General features: G+C 40.2%; 1 protein-coding gene across 1 annotated transcript in view; it reads right to left on the bottom strand.

Moving 5' to 3' along the window:
* Sfmbt2 (Scm like with four mbt domains 2) overlaps positions 1–19,643 on the bottom strand; it is a 205,366-nt gene that overhangs the window by 34,201 nt on the left and 151,522 nt on the right. The window contains exons 11-16 of the mRNA XM_077802706.1: positions 17,606–17,732; positions 6,899–7,012; positions 4,622–4,664; positions 2,461–2,531; positions 2,010–2,012; positions 727–866 (exon numbers count right to left, since the gene is read on the bottom strand). Of these exons, the coding sequence (XP_077658832.1) occupies positions 727–866; positions 2,010–2,012; positions 2,461–2,531; positions 4,622–4,664; positions 6,899–7,012; positions 17,606–17,732 (498 nt within the window). The remainder of the gene's footprint in view (positions 1–726; positions 867–2,009; positions 2,013–2,460; positions 2,532–4,621; positions 4,665–6,898; positions 7,013–17,605; positions 17,733–19,643) is intronic.

Raw genomic sequence — 19,643 nt, 5'->3', positions numbered from 1 at the left:
TGAAGACTGTATGTACTCTGTCCAAGCCAGATCAAATGTCACCTGTCATATTTTTGTCACTTCCTCCCCACACTGCTCCCATCTCTCTCTAAAAATCCCTTCCAGTTGGCGTGGCTTTGCTTCACATCATCTCCTAGTAATAACATGAAACCCAGAGAGAGACCCGAGGGGGTCTGTTGTTGAACCAGCAGTTCAGACAGCACCTGGCTCCTCAAAGTTGCTTAACAAACAACTATCCCAAGATAAATGGACTGCTGTGGCCACAAAATTTAAACAAAACAAAAAAAACATTCATCTGGGTGTAGTAACAATAAAGGGAGCCAACAATAAAGGGAGCTTTCTCAAGAGAAAGCACCAACATGCAGAAATACAGAGCAGAGACAGACTTGCAAGAAGAGTCCAGAAAATGTCTGGGATTCCTAAAGCACCACAGCGAGAAGACCTCTGACATCCTCAGGATCTGCCTCTATCTGCAGGTCACCTCCCAAGGTCAGGAGAGAAATGGGAAGCCCCTTCCCAGTGACGTGTGGCCCCAGTTTTGCTGGGCAAAGCCATGGCACAAATGTCACTCATGTACCCAGAGACCCGTTAAAGTGCCGTGAAACCCAGGAGGTGCTGGATAAATGAGAACTGAACTGACTCAAATGTCTAGGGCCTCCTCACATCGCGCCTGGGGCCCACAGGTCCTGTACACATAAGCTGACCGAGATGATGTCTGTGTTTTACCTCTTTAAGAACCAGCACACATTTGCCGGGCCCCACCGACTGAGGTAGCTCCGCGATCCTGCCTTTGTTCAGGTAGGGGCCTGAGAAACACCGGTGGTTGATGAACAGCTGCGGGCAGCAGTACTTCCCATTGACGGTTCCTGCGGGGGAGACAACACAGCAGAGGCTTTGGATCTCATCTCTGGGACTTGGGGGACAAGGAGGCACATGCTTGATCTGCTAGTCAGCAGAAGTCACCTGGAGTTGCTGTCCAGGGTCTTGACTGATGGGGACTGTGAACAGTCAGGACCCCAGGGCCAGCACTGTTGGAATCCTAATTAGGGAGCCTCACTCTGTTCCAAATTGTGACACAGTGGAGAAAAACAGATGATTTTCTTCTTTGGAGAAAGAGGCACGGTATCCTAACATCAGGACGCTTTATAATCATAATGATACCTTAAAAGTTACAATGATTTTTTTCCACCATACTCACAAATTTCACTATTGATTGGGCAGCATTCAAGATACACAGAGCTACAAAGACTACGATGATGTCAACCCAGCCATCACACAGCTCAAGCAGAAACTCACTCTGGCTTCCATCTGCCCTGTTCTTAGTCTTCCAACTTCAACAGTGAACAGGGCACACTGTTGGTTTTACTCTATCTAAAGGTGCCATAGCAAAAAGTAGAGTGATTAAATGATATGTTCTCACTCTAATGTTTCTTGATGTTTATAAAACAGAATGAGGTTCTACTTTTGGCTAAGAGACTCCCTCTCACTGCAGCTCCTGCCCCAAGGTAAGCTACACCATCAGCGGTATTTCTGGACAAGTACTGCTATTAATTCGGGATGGCAATGTAACAGGAAGTCCTGTTTTTCATAAAACTCAATGGGTAGGAGGTAGACATGTTATTCTTCTGGATATAAGAGGAAAGGAGTGAAATTACCATTGTAGAATATGAAAGCGCAGCTTGTAGGGTCCCTTTAAGATCATTCTGAATTTTGAATTCAATATCACAGGCAAAATCAAATTCACAAGTGCATTTATACATAAATTTTTGGTAGGATTATGCTGCCCAAACCTTAGGAAAAAACATTTTTAGTTAAGTCTACTCATAAAACTGCTCTGTTCAATACAAAGATAAGTTCAACTAATAGGACTCTTGTGTGGCAAATAGTTTTCAATCCTGGAATTCAGAGTGGATTTCGTTTTAGCATAGAAAACAAAATTCTTAATCAAGTATTACTCAATGCAAAAACATGTCTGCTGTCCAACAGTAGCTCACAGAAGACCTCACAACCAGCTATTCAAACTCAGGATTTTAACAAAGAATTCAACAGGCAGTGGGGACTTAAGGAATAATCACTAAGATGAAAATTCAAGTGACACTGTGACAAAATGTCAAAAAAGGAGTGCCTAATGATGATATGTTCATCGCTTTCCTGTCCTGCAAGGACATCCATATATACTACACCGTACTAAGCTGGCTCCTAATTCCAACTAGCATGTGGATCCTTTTCTGCAGATCCGGAGACCTCTCTAGGGCTATTGGCCAAGAACAGAAGAGAAGAGGGAAAGCTACATTAGTTTAGAAATTTTAAAAAGGCAGCTACCTGTTAATGAGTTGTACTAGAAAAAGGAGAATAGACTCAAAGTTGAGAGATACTCATGGAGACCTAAAAATACATGCATGTCTCCAGTCACAGCTACAAACTGGAAGGGACAGAAAGCCCTTAATGGGACCCAATTACCTGTGGAGTCCAGGTGAGGGAATAAGCAAAGGTCATGAGGTATTTTCTCAACAGGCACTGTGGATGGCGATCTGTGGATAAAAAGAGCAAACTACCATGGGTCACAAGCTTTTGAAGAAACAAGTACATTCTGAAGTTTTCTCAGAATATAAAGTGAATATTTCAGAAATCAAAGACAAGAGCATTATAAGATAGGATGTGTACATAAGAATGTTTCAGCAAGACCAGATAAAAAGACCCTTTCAGAAAAGTTACTCTCAAATCCTTCTAATGACCAGAAAAAGCAGAAGGCACATCTGCCTCTGAGTAGCCATCACTGACCACGAGTTTCTTCTGGGTTGCTGCTGGGCATGTCTCTTGTCATAGAACTGTCGTAACAGTTTCAATTTTATATTAGACAAGAGGAAAAATACACTTAGATTTAATTAAAGTCAGACATTTCCTCTGTGGTGACTAATTGAAAACCACTTTCTACTAACCCGAGTTTCTGACTTCTGTGAATTACAGCCACACTAAAAAGGAGAACTTAGAAAAATCCTATAAACTGATGATTCCTAAAATGTGAAACAGGCTTACTCTAACAGAGCTCTGTTATACTTCAGTTTGTTTGTTTGTTTATGTACTCATTTTGCAATCCTGAAGATTGAACCCAGGGCCCCTGTACCACTGAGCCACATCCCCAGCCCTTTTTACTTTGTGTTTTGAGATGATAGGTTCTTGATAAAAGTTGTCCAGACTGGCCTTGAACTTGAAATTCTGCTGCCTCAGCTTCCTGAGTTGCTGGGATTACAGGCATGGGCCAACATGCTGGGCTGACAGCTCAGTTTAAAAGATAGCAAATAAATATATTTTCTGAAACATAGAACTGAGACAGGTTTCACAGGGACCCCCAGGCTGGCCCGCATGGAAACCACACAGCTGAAAAGCTTCATATAATCACAGCAGACATCACAATCCATCCTAGAGGAGTCATCTACAGCAATGGTTCTCAAAATGTGGTCCCCAAGCTCACAGTGTTGGCATCACCCTGGAACTTGTTAGAAATGCAGAACCTCAGGCCTGGACATCCTGAATCAGAAATACTGGGACTGGGACCTAGCAACCTGTGTTTTTCCCAAGCTCTCCACATGACTGACATACGTAAAGAGTGAGAACCATTCATCCATAGACTACAAATTTGGATTCGATTTTGGGTCTATTATTAATCCCTTTACTTCATGTTAGGTGGATAAAATGAAGTTGGGTTATGAGTCTGTCACACTATGTTTTAGAAATAAATGCATTAAAAAAATCCACAAAACTGTTATTCAAATAACAATGCTGCTCTTGCTCAGTTTCACTGCATTTAAATTTAAACCTGAGTTTGTGATAAATGCTGGTTGCAGCTAACATTCTATGCATTTATTTTTATTGATCTAAGAAAACACAATTACTTGCAATGGAATGTACATTTTGGTGTATTTTAAATATTTCACAATATATATAAGGGTCAGCAGCCAGTTATAACTTTTCAGAGACATACTGCTGCACGTCCACTCTCGCCCAAAGCCTCTTTCCTCCTAACAGTACAAGTGAAATGGTGCGAGGGGCAACCTACCTTTGTTCAATAATAATTCAAATTCCATAATCTTTTTTTCACATGGGAATCTAATTTAATCTTCACAAAACCCTGAAAAATAGGTATTTACCAGGGTGGCTACTGAGATATGGAGAACTAAAGCAGCTGGCTCATGTGCACCCAGTGGGGAAGCAGCAGAGTTGGGGTGACACTGAGTCCGTTCTTTGTCTCCAGTCCTGGTCATGGCTGAAGAGGTGGGGAGGAATCTCCAGCTCAGGGAGAAGAGCTATGCTTCCAAACCACACTGTCACACAGGTCCCTGAGGGTACCCAGAGTCAGTGAGTGGGTTTGAGATAATTTTCGGGGGTGAAACAGAAAGTGAGCAATGACAATCAGGACTACAAGTTCCTCTGGGAGCTGACACTGCATTTTGCACATAGTAGGTGCACAATAAGTAATAGCAGCTACACTTGACTATCACTTTTACTCCATACCACTCTTAGCTACTCTCTAAGAACAAGTCAAACTTCCTATCCTCTACAAAGAAACTTTACAATTTATCATACGGTTTTGGAGAAAAATGAAAAAAAATAATCAACGTACTGTTTTTCTGGCTGCACAACTGCAATCTTTCTCTTCTTTTGGGCTATAGACAGACAAAATATAGGAAGAGAAAAAGAAAATCACATTGTTAGTTAGTGGGACAGATGTATTTTTAAAAAAGTGACTTAGTGTAAGGATATGTCCATTTTAAAGCAGCACTTTAAATACTGAGGAATTATTGTAGTCAAGCCACAATTTTATATTAATTTCTTCTAGCATAAAACAGAAAGTCATCAGACAAGAGATCTTAATAGAACCTGGTGCATTTAATCTTATCACTACGCTGGCTACTTTATTTTGAAAGGTGCTTTTAATGAGAAAGAAAAAAAGAGTACATCAGTGAACATGTGAAGATAAACTGTTGCAAGCATGATGATCCAGAATGATTTTTCCCCTCAGAAGCTGTGATAAGGCAAATAATGCTGCATTGACAGTGTCCCCTAGATGAGCCCCAGAGGCCTGCATTTAAACTAGAATATTGAATTACTGGAAGAAGAAGTAGTGGTTAACAAATACATCTAGTCAAATATTGACATAAATCAGCAAATAATGATATTTTTGGATAAAAACACAGTTTATATCTCTATCCAATTATATTTCTATATTACTATCACCTTAACAAAAATAGACCAGAGCTTTTGGCACCTATTAATCTTGGCTCAGATAATCCTGTGTCTTCCGATGTAACCATAAATTAATTCCACCAGTACTTCAAAAGCTGTGAGAGTCTAGCAGGATAGAGTCAGAGTTTGCCTGCTCACAGCAAAAATGTATGGTTAATAAATGAATGCAAGAATTAATTAAACACTTGACAAAATCTTTACCTATTCTTGACTTTATTTGGCATTTGATTCTAGCTGTTACTTTAAAAAGTATAAACTTTTATGATCTCTAAGGTAAAAAAAAAAAAAAAAAAAAGGAGTATAGAACGACTTGCCTAACTCAGTCTGGGGCTGGGGGTGGGAAGCCTGATTATATGGTAGCCTGGTAAGGAGCCAAGCACAACAGAAAAATAAAGCAGAAACACTACAATGTTTCATCCAACATGTGATTTTGCTCCAGAAAAACTAAAAGCACTTGCAGCCCCCCACATCCACGTGCAAGAGGGAGGAAAAAGATACAGGATGCTATTAAGTCTTATCTAAGGGAAAACAAGGACAAAAAGGACTGAATCCAACCCCCTGGCAGACCTCGGGGAAGATATTACTTGATAAGTTTAAGCCAGTTAAAGTTTTATCTTCTCCTCCCTTTAAAACATTTTTAATCAATGAATGTTCTTTGGATCTTAGGGACACACTCTCACCACTTTTGATGCAGATTCTTAACCAGCTCGGTAGTGAGTAAAGCACAGCATTCTAAACTGCTCTTGGTGAATATGGGGGGAAGGAGATCCTTCAAAATCTGTGGACATCAGGGATTCGAAGCCCACTATGTGATAGAACTTTGTTCATAGCTATGTCTGGAGAAGAAATGGAAGTTACCATGGAACAGGGTGCCGGGAAGAAGTAGAGATGGCATGCAAATTCTATAAAGAAAATATCGGAAATGCAATCTTTTTAATGGAAAGGTGAAGCCCACAATCTTTGAGAACTCATAGCCTTTGATGTGCTTTAGGGTGGGATAACAAATGCAAAGATTTATTAGGATTTTGAAGCAGTACCATCCTCACCTATAATAACATGTTAAAACCACTGTTGTATGTATTAAAATGTACATGAGTGTTTGTGTTTGTGTGTCTGTGTGTGCATACTGCTGTAACAAATATGGACACTGGTTTTATTGGATATTTATGTGATCACAAGGATGTAACACACTTTTTAATATACAGTTGAAATCTCACCGACTAATTAGTGCTATGAGTAGGTTCAATATTTCTAAGTATTTCCGTAAATTATTGGACTATGTATGATTCCTTTACAGGAAATTGCAAGAGAAAAATTAGATCTTTCTAAGAAATGATAATACAAAAACATGGTATCTAATTTAATTTTTATCCCATCAACATAATAGATTGCACACGAAACTGAGAGTGAAGATTTAAGATATATCTATTTTTTTCTATTTATCTCTCTGGGACTCTCAATGGACTCCTTACTTGGATCGTCAACCTGTGAATGTTACTCTCATGCACATACTTGAAGGATAACAGAGAAAAAATTGGTGTTATTTGGGCCATCTAAAATCTTCCTCTATTTTTTATGACTTTTCATACAAAATTACCTAGCTATTCACCAGATCACACATTATCCACCATCTATTTAACTGGGCAACACTCACAGACTGTTTTGTGTGGTGTCGTCAAAGGGTAAGAATTAGCTTCACACCAGCCCACTGGGAAGATATCCATGGATTCCACATCCACAATGACCTCTGGCACCGGAGTCTGCAGACCTACAGGGCAAGAAACAGAGACAATAGGTACCAACAAAGAAACAGAGGAAAATCAGAGCATCTCTAGGACTGAGAAACATGGTCCTTCAAATGTTAAAAAAAAAAAAAATCAATAGTATTTCAGATATGACTTTAAGGAGTCTATAGTCTTGTGATAGATATAAATGTTAGAATTATACAACAGAGAACAGATAAAGGGGTTCCAAAAACGTGGGGGTTTGGAAAAGAGAGGCACTTCCTCCTGAAGATGGGGAGGGAGAAGGACTTGGGAGAGAATGGATTGGAGCCAAGTTCTCTGGAAGGAATAGTGCCTCCTTCTCTAAGGGCAGCTATGAAATTGAGAAAATGGGGGAGCTTGGGGTGGAGGCCACAGGGCACACACGTAAGCCACCATGCCATGCTTCCCCCAAGTCCAAGCAAAGATCACCTCAACCGTCCAACATGACAGCTCAAAGCGGCTGCTGATGGATTCCAGTGATTAGGAGCCCAGCCTGGTGAGGAGGCAGTGCCTCCAGGGAACTTGTTAACTTCCCAGCTTGACCCGAGATGCTGATTTTGAACTTGGTTTGTGGTCTGCAGAGTCACACCAAAGTTGTTTATGCAGGAATGTCTTTTTAGGGGGATCTGTCCAACCACCACGTCCTGTCTCATAAACCCAATCATGCCTTATGATAAACTGGCATCACAGCCAGGAAAATAAAAAGACCAGAAATCTGTGTACAACAGCAGTGTATGTTTCAAGGAGGGCTGGCCACACAACAAATCTGGAACCCAGCCCACTTGTTATAAGAAGAAAATTGTACCCTGGATCAATAGTTCTTAAGGAAAAACACGGCTAGGGAGAAACTCCTGAACCAAGAATCAAAAGATAAGAGCTGTTTATAGAGAGCGATTCCCAGGCTCTGACCTCTTAATCTAGTATGCTTTGGTTTCCTGAGAACCAAGGTGAAAACACCACAGTTAACCCTGTTAGACTCTGTGTCACCACATGTCACCTGATAAATGTGGAATCAACCACCCCTCCCCCCATGAAATTATCATTTCAGGAAACTAACTATACAAGATGGTCCTAACAGCACCGTTAGCACCACGACTCCTGTCTCCTAACTCCTCACCCTAAAGCAGATACCGTGAAAACCAAGCATCTAATTTGGTAAGGACAAGCTGCTAACTTAGTGTGAAATCAATGTACTGTTGAATATCTAGAACCCCAATACATACATGTTATCATTCGTTATTCTGATTTTGACTGGTTCTCCAAGAAACCAACCAACTTTCTATATGCTTAATTTTAGAATTTCAAGGATATATAAGTTAAAGGAATGGAAAAAGTTTTATAGGGCTTATTTCTCAAAGAAATGAACAGAAATCATTTCTGTCTAATATCATAAGATTTGGTCAGTATTGAATCTAATTGCTAAAGGAATCATCAAGTCAACATCAAACAGTAGGTTCAAATAGACCAAAGATGAAGACGCTCCCCGCAGCTTCCAATGAGGCTGTGACTGCCCTGTCCTGCAGGGCTCCCGAGTCTCCAGAGGACCAGGGCAAGGGCCCGGCAACACTTCCCAGCAGGTTGCTTGTTTCTTAGCTATGTGATCATTTTGCCAACAGGTTAAATTCATTCACCAAAAGTGTTCGTATTTCCAGATTTGTGTTTAGTTACAAATAAGATTTTCAATGTCATTCGAAGCAGCACTTCAAAAGGAAGCATATAGTGAACTTCAGCTTTAAGTTCTTCCTAAACTGTCTTTCATCTCTAATGTTCTGTTGGTGCAAACATCACATCATATTGATGCTTTAGTATATACTTACATATGACGAATGCATTAACAAGGCTGTTTTACCATCTTTACAATTGTCTGATCATGCTTCCCATTCAATTGAGCTTAGAGAGGCCAGCCCCCCTTTTCTCAAGAGACTTAATAGCCCTACCTTCCTTCCATCCCAATCTAGTCTATGAAGGCATCTATTAAGTGAGAGTGGATAGAAACATGGGTGATTTAACAACCAGGAAAGTTTTCCCCAACCCCCAAACTTTTCAAATTCTATTCTTATTTTCTTGAACCAACCTTATAAACCTAGATAACTCTGACCAGACTCAGAATATATCTTTAAAAAAAAATCATTATTTTCCAAGTTGGCGACCCAATAGCTTACAAAATCATCCACTGAAATGAGTACAAAGCTCCTCCTTGCTCATTCCAGGATACATGCAAAGCACCTAGGCAAAACTGGATGTGTCACTAAAGATCAATTCATTTTTATCATTTTATAGAAAAAAATCCCTTATGAATAACTCATAATCATACTCAATTGTCTAAATTGCAACTATCAGTACAGATTCCACATGTCCAATCTTAACCAGAACATTCATCTCAAAATTCATTAGAAAACTGAAATTTCCTTCTATGGTAAAATGTATAAAAAAAAAGCTAGGGTCTGTCCAAATGATGGAATGTTCCCCAGATATAAAAAAGAATGAGAAACCTGTGTATAGACTTACATGTAAACATCTTCAAGATGTATTGTGAAGTAAGAAAAAGTATGCAAGCAGAGTGTGCACTTACCTATTTGGTAAGGGGGAAATAACATATATTCATATGTACATGAAACAAATCTGGAGGAAAATGCAAAATACTAACACTGGGAAAGGAACCATGTTGCCAGGGAACAGCGAATCACAGAGCAGGACGGAGAATATGACCAAAGATACTTTTACTGTTTATGTGCCTTTGCCAGTTATCTATTTTACAGCCACAACTTCATAACCTCCAAAATGACAATACCACAACAAAAGACATCCCGAGAAGAAAGGAAGAACCCTGCACATAAATGTGGTATTTCCACTGAGATCAGACCAATAAGATAAAGTTACCATTAAAGAAAATAAAACTAAGCAACAACGAATCATTTCACTGCTACAAGATACTCCACACTCACAAAATAAACTGATAAGAACATGACTTTTGTGAGAATCACAGTGGAACCTTTAAAGAAATTCTGGTTTTTCCCATTTTCAGAGGATTTTGTTCTCAATTCAGCAAATGACAAAGTTCTCCTTGTCCTTGCTGTTGGAGAGGCTTTGTAGGACAGCTCAACCCAACCAAAGAACAGTGCTTCAGGTCAATGACCTATTCTAGCCAGAAGGTTAGGATAAAAAAATGGAGATGACCTGGAAGGACACTTCGGTGTGTTCCCAGGAACACAATCCTAGCTGACTCCATGCAGTTATATAATTACCTCACTTTCAGCAAATCACAGAGGAGAGGGCAAGTGGGGATGCTACCAGGTGCCATGGTCAAGAGAAATCGGAGGGTAGAGTGGCCCAGAGTCAACCTCCAGGAAGGAAAATTATTTTCATTTACTTTGGTAATGGAATTGGAACAACCTCTTCATCTTGTTTAAAAGCCCAGATGGAAAGGAAGGTGAGAGTATTTAAGGGAAAGAGCCAGCTTGCTAAACTTCCCACTGTAACTCACAAGGTTCGCCAAATGCTCGCAGGCTCAGGAGTGAAAGGGAAAAACCTGAGAAGAATGAAAAGTGGATCTGACTGTCCCAGAGCAAGCAAGGACTGGGTGCTGGACACCCTGCATGCTGCTGACAGGTTTGTCCCCTGCACAGATGCCAAGCTACCAGTCACTTTCAGAGCACCCCCTTGTCAACCTTGGAGCCCAACTCCTAAGGAAGAAGACACAGGCAAAACTGGCTGGCAAGATCAAGGTATCAAAGGAAAGATGGTCTGAGAGCAAACAAGAGAAGGGAATAAAAGGTGTCTATGTGGGGTGTGTGCATGTGTGTGCATGTGGGTGGAGAGAGCCAGAGACACTCCCACAACAGCAAACACTTACAGCAGTTACTGCAGGCCAGACACTTGCTTCTCCATAGGTTTGAGGCTCACAACAATGCTTTTAAATTTTTTTTTTAAATTTTCATCTCCATTTTATATATGAGCAAACTTGAACTACAGGAAAAGATGATCCAGTGGTCAGTGGAAGATGCAGGATTTGAACCTGGACAATCTACCTGAGAGCCTTAGAAGGCATGAGGTGAGTAGTTCTAGTTTCTTACCCCTGGGTGGGGCTCTCTAGCATCTGTTTTCTTCCTAAGAGATCCCCATGTCTCATGTGCAGAATTCCCATATTAAGCAGAAGAGCGAGCCAGATAACCTGTCTCTGCAGGAAGGTACACAGGTTCAGGTTCTCTCTCCAGGGCTCTGGCGTCTGGTCACCTAAAAGTCACATTCATCACAATGGCAGCTAGGAACCCCAAACTTTGTTTTGGTTCCTCTGTCAAACCTCTGTCATCCACAGCCTCACAAATTACTCATGTCCTGCTGAAGACAGCCAGAGTGGGCTCTGGTCCTGGCCACAACAAAACAAGTTTGGTCCTAGTAACCATCTCTTCCCACAGGCAGCTCCTGCTCTGGGGTCACACTTTCCATGTGTCCACGTAATACTGCGCCCACAGCCTAATCTGAGGAAGCAGTTTCTCCCACAAATGTTTCCCGGAGGCCATACCTCTTTTGAAAGATGTTAAAACCACCCACGCTGGCTTGAAATATAATTATTTTCCCTTGTCTCATTTTTGCAAATGCATGCAAAATGCTTATTAACTACTTGACTTCTTCCCAAATTATGGAAAGGCTTAATAACAGGCGGTTGAGTGTCCCTAGTCTCCTAAACACAAAAGGTTGGGTCAAACAGATATCTCTCAGCTGAAACACCTTGCCTGTTAGACCTATTAGAGTTGTTTAGAAACTCTAGCGTGTGCAAAAGTCATGGGGAAGGGTGGCTTGGAGGTGCTGATTCCTAGCCCTTGCTCCCAGGGACTTGGAAGCCCTTTCAGGAATGTGCATTTTGTAGGACCCAAGTGGATTCTGATGTGGAGGGTCTTTCATTGAAACCAAGCCAAACATAGGGAAAAACTCATCAAGGGGTTTTTGAATTTCAGCCTCAAAGTGTAAAATATCTCACCCTCTCAAAATTCAACTGGAAAAGCAGCAGTTCTTCGGAGACTGCTATATCTTAAAACAGCATTTTGTTCAGAAACACACATTTACTTACTCCTCGTGTCTATTCAGTAAGCATTTAGTAATCAAAGCGCACACGATGTCTTGTAGCGGCACTGCTGTGTGAGATGCTAAGACAGGAAGAGTCCTGTGTAATGGCTCAGAGGACCACACCAACCTCATGGTGCTTAAAGGCCCAATGAGAGGTCCTTCCTGATGGAGCACAGATTCCTTCAGGGCAGCAGATTAAAAATGAGTTGAGCTCACTCCACTTCCACTGATGACTGAGGACTTACTATGACATGCCAATGACGACTTTCAACACACCCAGCCAATCTCACGACTGTCCTGGAAAGTAGGCCTCATCATTATACACATTTTACAGAGCTGTACAAATAAGAAGAGAGACTATAAACTCAGAAAAAAAACTCAAGACCCTCCCCGAATCCAGGACGCATGGCAGTTAAATGCCATGCCATGGAATTTAGACTTGAATTTGTAAGAAATGTTCTCACTGAATATTACAAGGAAGGCATGAGTGTATTTCATAAAGATGACTCTCAGAGCCCCAGGAAGATGGCAGAGGAAGCAGTGAGGAGACCAAGGGAATTGTGAGGGCAAGGGGACAGAGACCTGAGTCGCAGTGTGGCAGTGAAAAGACAACACACACGAGATCAGGACCAAGTAACAAATGTGTTATTAAAGGATCCTGGAAGAGCAACAGTCAAAAATTACTTTAGAGCTTCTAACTCGGAAGATTTCGTGGTCTAACTCTGGTAGAAAAATGGTCCCACTGAGCCAGGCAGGACGGTCAGGAGGAGCAGAGGCAGGGTTGTATTTAAATCGATGCCCACATGGAGGCATCTGCAGGGGATACGATGGGGTGATGAATGTGCTCACTGTCAGTGAGGGGTACTCGGATTCGTTGACAGAGTGGCCATCTGAAGTCATGGGGAAAGTGAGGCTGTGCAGAGGGGTGAGAAGGAGGACTTTGATGAGTCCCAAACTCAAAACGAAAGTGAAGCCAAGAAAACTTATCTAAGAAGGGGGAGACTGAGGGAAGACAAACCTGCCTGGCCCAGAATTCTTGAAAAACAGGAGGAGAGACTTTGAAAGAGGGCCAATGAAGATCAAATGCTGATGAGAGGACAGGAAACATTCCAGAGATGATCACAAATGACAATAGAGAGATTTAAAGAGAAAAAAGAGAGAAAAAGAAAGTATCACAAGTTTAAAAAAAAAAAAGAGAGAGAGAACCAACCAACCAGAGCAAGAGATGGAGAACACACTAACCCTCTTACCTAGAGGTAAGGAGGAAGTCCCAGCAGCCTCCCACCATCCCTGCCAGGAACACAGGTGCAGAAACCCAGGCAGTGCAGGCATGTTCTCCTGCCTGGGGTCTTGCTGCATTCCAATCCTTAAGGGTGCAGAAAAGGAATGCAGCACCATCCCCAATACCCTATAGACTTAGAGAGCTCCGACATGCTCCTGAAGAAATCGGGACCACACAGGCACGGGCCATACATGTACTTTGCTCGCCAATGTGGAATATGAAGTTCATGGTACACCTATGCAATTCCTGGACTCTAAAAACATACCGCCTAAAGCTATATGTAAGCATGAATTCACAGACTGAACTTTCTAGAATTGCTTTGCCATCATTGATCATGAAATTTTTTTTTTTTTACTTTCTCTAGATTTCATTTCATTTCACCGTCAACAAATTCTTTAACCCTGACTAAGCTATGAGCCTCCTACAGGCTGAGGAGGTAGCCAGGTTTTGAAGATTAAGAAGACCATATGACAGGTTATTATATAAACCATCAGTATGTAAACATAAAAGCATCATTACTAGTAGCAAATCCTGCAAAGAGCTGTCCTCACACAAATGCTGTATGATTCCATCCACACAAGGTCCCTAGAGTAGTAACTTCAGAGAGACAAGAAGCAGAACAAAAGTTGCCAGGAATTGGGGTGAAGGAAGTAGAGTTTTGTTTCATGGGTGCAGCTTCAATTCTGTAAGAGGGAACCTCCGGAGGTGGACGGTGGTGATGGTGGCCCACAGCATGGACATACTTGATGCCACTGAATACACACTTGAAAAAGGTTAGTTAACATGGAGAACTTTTACATCATGTATACTTTACTACAATTATTCAAAAGTAAAATAATGGTGTTTTTTTTCAATAAAATCTCTCTGTTGTGGAACTATGGATAAAAAGCTGACCTGGTCAAAGGTCTTGTTGACCTACTGCATTAATCCCTGGAAATGCAGGCTGCAATTCCACTGGGTCTGTTTGAGGTGTAAAATGAAGTTGTGCTTGTGTACGCACAGGCAGAGCATCCCTAATCTGAAACCCTGAGATCAGAAACTGTGTGAGCATGGTCATGACACCGTAAGTAAAAAATTCCACACCAGGAATCTCTATTTTTTGCACAAAATTATTTAAAAGAACATATAAAATTACCTTCAGGCTATGTGTACAAGAAACATAAATGAATTTCATGTTTATATTTGAGTCCTATCCCTAAGATATCTCATAATGTACATGCAAATATTTAAAAAAAAATTTTAAAAACCCTAAGTCTGAAACACCTCTGGTCCCAGGCATAAGTGTTACATTCCATATGTGTTTAGTTATGTGTCTGGAAAAGTGCAGCTCATGAGAGAAGCTAAGGAAGGCAACACCATGATGGGAACCCTCCTAATGGAAGAGCCAGAGCCTGTAGCATGAGGGAAACATTCGTGTCATGTCTGAGACATTCGTCCCATGAGAGAACAACCTGGAACAAATCTGAAGTTACTTGGTTGAGAGAAGACAGAGGCTCAGGTGTGGGAGCCAGCATACACCGCTGCAATATCCCTGACCCATGTTACACAATCACGTCCTGACTGTAGACATGAGTATCTGACTGTAGACATGAGTATCTACAGCGGAAGGCAAAAATAAGAGAACCTCCACCTCATCCCCAAACACTAACCCCCAGCATCACACACTGCCCTTCCTATGCGTGCTTTGTCAGAGCTTAGAGTTCCTCCATGTGGACCTAAACAATACGACTTTAATCTCAGATCCTTTATTCATTGCTTCCTTTACAACAACAGACCCTTTATAGATACCTATGAATGAATGAACTTCCAGAAAAGTCAAATATGAATGAGAAATGATCATTTTAATTACCTAAAGTGTTAAGCCATGTGTTGAAAAGATTTCAGTTTAATGCATAAAAATAATGAATAAAATTGTTAAAAGTACATTTTAAGTTTCAAGTGTCAAATAAATGGTCTATTATCAGAAAAATAATCATTGTATAAAATAATTTAATAGTAACAAAATGACCATAATGAATTCCTATCATTTTAGCCCCAGAATTGTTATTTTATATAAATATATATTTATATATATACACACACACACATATATATACACATACATATATATAAATTATATACAATTTTATTTATATGTACCTATAAAATAATAAGAAATAAATATACACATAAAATAACAAGAAATAACCACCATAAAAAGCAAATTCTCAATAAAGGTGAAAAACAAAATAGAACCCAAAACGAAACTCAAGCGAAGCCAAGCAGACAGACTGGAATTTTACCTTATCTGTGCATGTTTTTTAAGTGATGAGACAGATGTGAGATTTTGACCAATAATTCCTGATGATATTCAATAAGCAATACTATAATATTCAACAGATTGTTCAAAAGCACTTTTTAAAAATATGAGTTAAGTTCTGAAACACGAATCATCTGTTTTCTGATCTGTTTCCTAATGTTAACTCCTTTTCATTACTGCACAAAGTACTCCAGAGAGTAAGAAGAACTGACATGAGCTGACTTCCTTTTTTTTTTTTTTTGCTATAAACCAGAACTTTATATTCAAAAAGGAGAAATACTATCAAAAAATATTAGACACATACTCTACATTGCCCAGCACTCTTTTTAAGAAGCGGGAAGCTCTATGATCCTAGCGGATGAAGCAACTGAGAAAAATATCAAGAGCAGCAGACATGAACCCCAGGCACATCTTAATGGCTTTGCTAGTTTCTCCATTTATAAAAATCAGGACACTCTCAGTGCTGTTTGTGTTAGGTAATTAACAGCTGTAATGCACACTGAAAGTAGAAACTGCTAAATAAATAAAGACTGCCAAAGAATTTGAACCATAATGTGCTAAGTAATAATGATGAAACATAGGCTTCTAACTTTATCGTTTTTGTTTTCAAATTAATAATGCAAATAAGACTGATCTTATTACCATGGCTCAGCACAGTGCTAGAGAGCAAGTTAGCTTTAGTGATCAGAAATCACAGAAGGGATCTTGTGTCTCCAACAGCACATGACTTAACTCTATGGACAGCAATGAAGACATTCACGTTCTGTTCCAGTAGCTACAGAAATACCACTATTTTGCCTGTGTCTATATTTTTGTTCATTCCAAACAGAAGCTGCTCTACTTGAAAAATCCACTAAGCAATAAATGTTTTGAGAATTACCATTTATTTCACATTGATTGTGAAACCCTAAACCACATCAGTGCTTTAAACTATGTTCTGGGAATTAACAACACAATCACCTCTAAAATGACCATTCTCTACATTTTCCAATCTACTACAATATTTATGAGGTTGCAGGAGCATCTAAGTTTTCATGCATTTTTAGACTGCTTACTAAGGAAATAAAGATGAGAAGAGATCAGGACCCATTTCTAGACCTTCCCTCCAAACTTCACGCTCCACTGGTGGTATCAGCACTTTTAAGAGTTAAACTATGCCTAGACAGGAAAGCTAAATGTTTTACTACTCATTAGCCGTTCTTATCTTTTGCATATATATATTTGAAATAACTACTGAGTTCCATGAAATTAAATTAAAAAGACCTCAAAATTACAGAAATCAATGAAAGATGGGAAAACCTTAGAATATACATCTTGAAAACATGGTCTTCTGCCTGAATCTAAAATCTGTTTAAGTTTCTATTCACAAAAAAAAAAAAAGAAAAGAAAAAATTGTTCTGTGAACTTTATGAACACTTGTAAATAAACTGTAGCTATAAAGAACAATTTCAACATCACTGAAGAAATAAGAATAAATCTTGTTTATTATCTATTTAGGGAGAAAGTCATCCCCCAATAATATTTTGAGAAAAAATTAAACGTCCACAGAAGAAACTAAAGTAAAGGGTATTATTCACATTAAAATGCAAACATATAATTTTATTCTCATAATAACCAAGACCTCAAATACCATTTTTAGTGACTCATATTAATTTAATTGTGACATTAGCTTTTATAATCATAGATGTAAAAAGACCACTGTGTTCCAAACATAATTATCTCACCAGCATCTCATTTCACAAAATTATTAGTTAAGATGAGTGCCTCCGAGAGAATTTATATTTGATTTGTTTCACTTATTTAAGAACACTGAATAATTTAAGATCTGTTTAAATACAGGGGAAGCCACACACGCCACCCCTTCACCCCCCCTCCCTGAGACTGAATGTCTGCACCCTGCCGTCTCCAGACAGGCCCCAGCTCTGCCGAATGCACACCAACTGGGCCTACCTTCCAGATGAAGCCACATCAACCGCCCCTTCACGCTGACCACAGAGGCCACACAGAGTTCTCCTGGATTCCGGGGGTTCACGGCTTCCAGTTTCATGTTCTTTGTGAAACCCCGACTGAAGGATGTCTGAAAGAGAAACAGAACTGGCACTGAGACCAGAGCTACCCCAGCAGAATAAGGGCAGAGCACGTCGGGTGAAGATAGACTTGCGCCCTCGTCTCATCCCAGGACAGGAGGAGGGCTGGTCTGCACATTCACTGTTCCCCCCATCTGTGAAGAAAGAACAATGCACGTTTCGTTTTGGCAATCCAAAAACTAGAACTCTGCTTGGCAAACAGTGGGCGCCCGATAAATGAATCAGGATATGAATACAGTCTTTCCAGTTCTGCACATGCCCTTACTTCCACAGGATTACAGATACACACATCATTTCTTCCGCTTTCCTATATTCCTTGGCTAAAAATCGTAACTAGGCATATTTGAGGGTGTTGAAGTGGGCACATGGAGTATCCATCTGGCCTTGTTTTCTTTGAAGACTGCCCTTTAGCATGTCTTAAAGTACCGTGGTGATGGATCCACACCCCACCCACCCTTGGTTTTTTAAATCTGAACTCATTTTTATTTTCCTTCTGTTCTGTTTATTCATATTTGCTTCCTAAATTAACTTTTGAAATTTTACCTATGGTAAAATTCACTCTTTGGGGTGTGCTGTTCCCTGAAGGTAGGACTGTTAGACTAACACACAGGCACATGTCTATAGCCACAATCAAAGGACAGAAAGAACAGTTCCTTCAACCCCCAAACTCCCTTGCGCTGGCCCTTTGATAATCAGTCCCTCCTCAATGCTGGATCCCTAGCAAACACCAAACTCTTTTTAAAAATTCCTCTCAATTTGTCTTTTTATCTTACAGTGTCATATTAATGGAACCACACTGTGTGGAGGCTTTAGAACCTGGCTCCTTAGTAAGTAAACTGCATTTGAGATCCACCCATGTCACTGCATGAGTCAATAGTCTGCTCCATTTTATGTCTGAGTAGTTTACATAGACGTACCACAGTTCAGCCATTTGCCAGTTAAGGCACACTGGAGGGCTTTCCAATATTCAGTGAATGTGAACAAAGTTGCTATAAACATTCGGGTACAAGATTTTGTGGAAATGGAAGTACACTAAGCTGCTCTGGTTACCATAACAAAACCACCAGAGACTGGGTGGTTTAAACCACAGAGAATTATTTCTTCATGGTCCTGGAGACTGGAGGTCTTCTGCTTGTGGGTACAGGTCTTCTCCCTGTGTCCTCATGGGGTCTTCCCTTTCTGTAGGTCTGTCTTCCAACTTCTCTTCTTATAAGAACACCAAGTCATACTGGATTAGGGCTCAGCCATATGACTTCATTTACACTGATTACTTCTTTGAAGATCCTTCCTCCACATTATGAGACACCCAAGGGTAAAAAATAATGAATTGTGGGAGGATGCAATTAAACTATTAACATTAATTTTTCAATTCTCCAGAAATCAGACTGTGGACCACATGGTAGATGAATGTTTAACTGTCTAAGGCACTGACAAATTGTCTTCCAAAGTGGCCATGCTATTTTACATTCCCCCAGCACCGTACTGCTACAAATACTCATTGGCACTTGGTGTTGCTGGCTTTTCACAATTTAGCCATTCTATGGGATCTAGTGGCACCTCACTGTGGTTTTATACTTGGTTTATTCTATTGAGCAATGACACTGGGCATCCCCCCCCCATTTCTTTGTCTTCTAGATAGCTTCTTATGTGATGTGCTGCTTTTTGTTATTCCACTGAATTTCCAATTGTACATGGTCTTATTCCTCACACACCTGATATTTCACTTGTCATTTTTTCTCCTTGACAATCTTTTTCTCTCTATTCTTTAGATAATTTCTACATTCAAGGTCATGGATTCTTTCCTTTATTATCTCCATTCTGCTATTAATTTCGTTTATTGCAGGTACTGTGTTTCTCAATTATAGAATTTCTCTCTCTGCAATAGTAAGGATTGAAATCAG

This window comes from Urocitellus parryii, chromosome 9 (assembly GCF_045843805.1).
Source record: "Urocitellus parryii isolate mUroPar1 chromosome 9, mUroPar1.hap1, whole genome shotgun sequence".
NCBI classification, from domain to species: Eukaryota; Metazoa; Chordata; class Mammalia; order Rodentia; family Sciuridae; genus Urocitellus; species Urocitellus parryii.
Note: the sequence above shows the minus strand (reverse complement) of the source record. Positions and strands in the feature narration are given on the sequence as shown.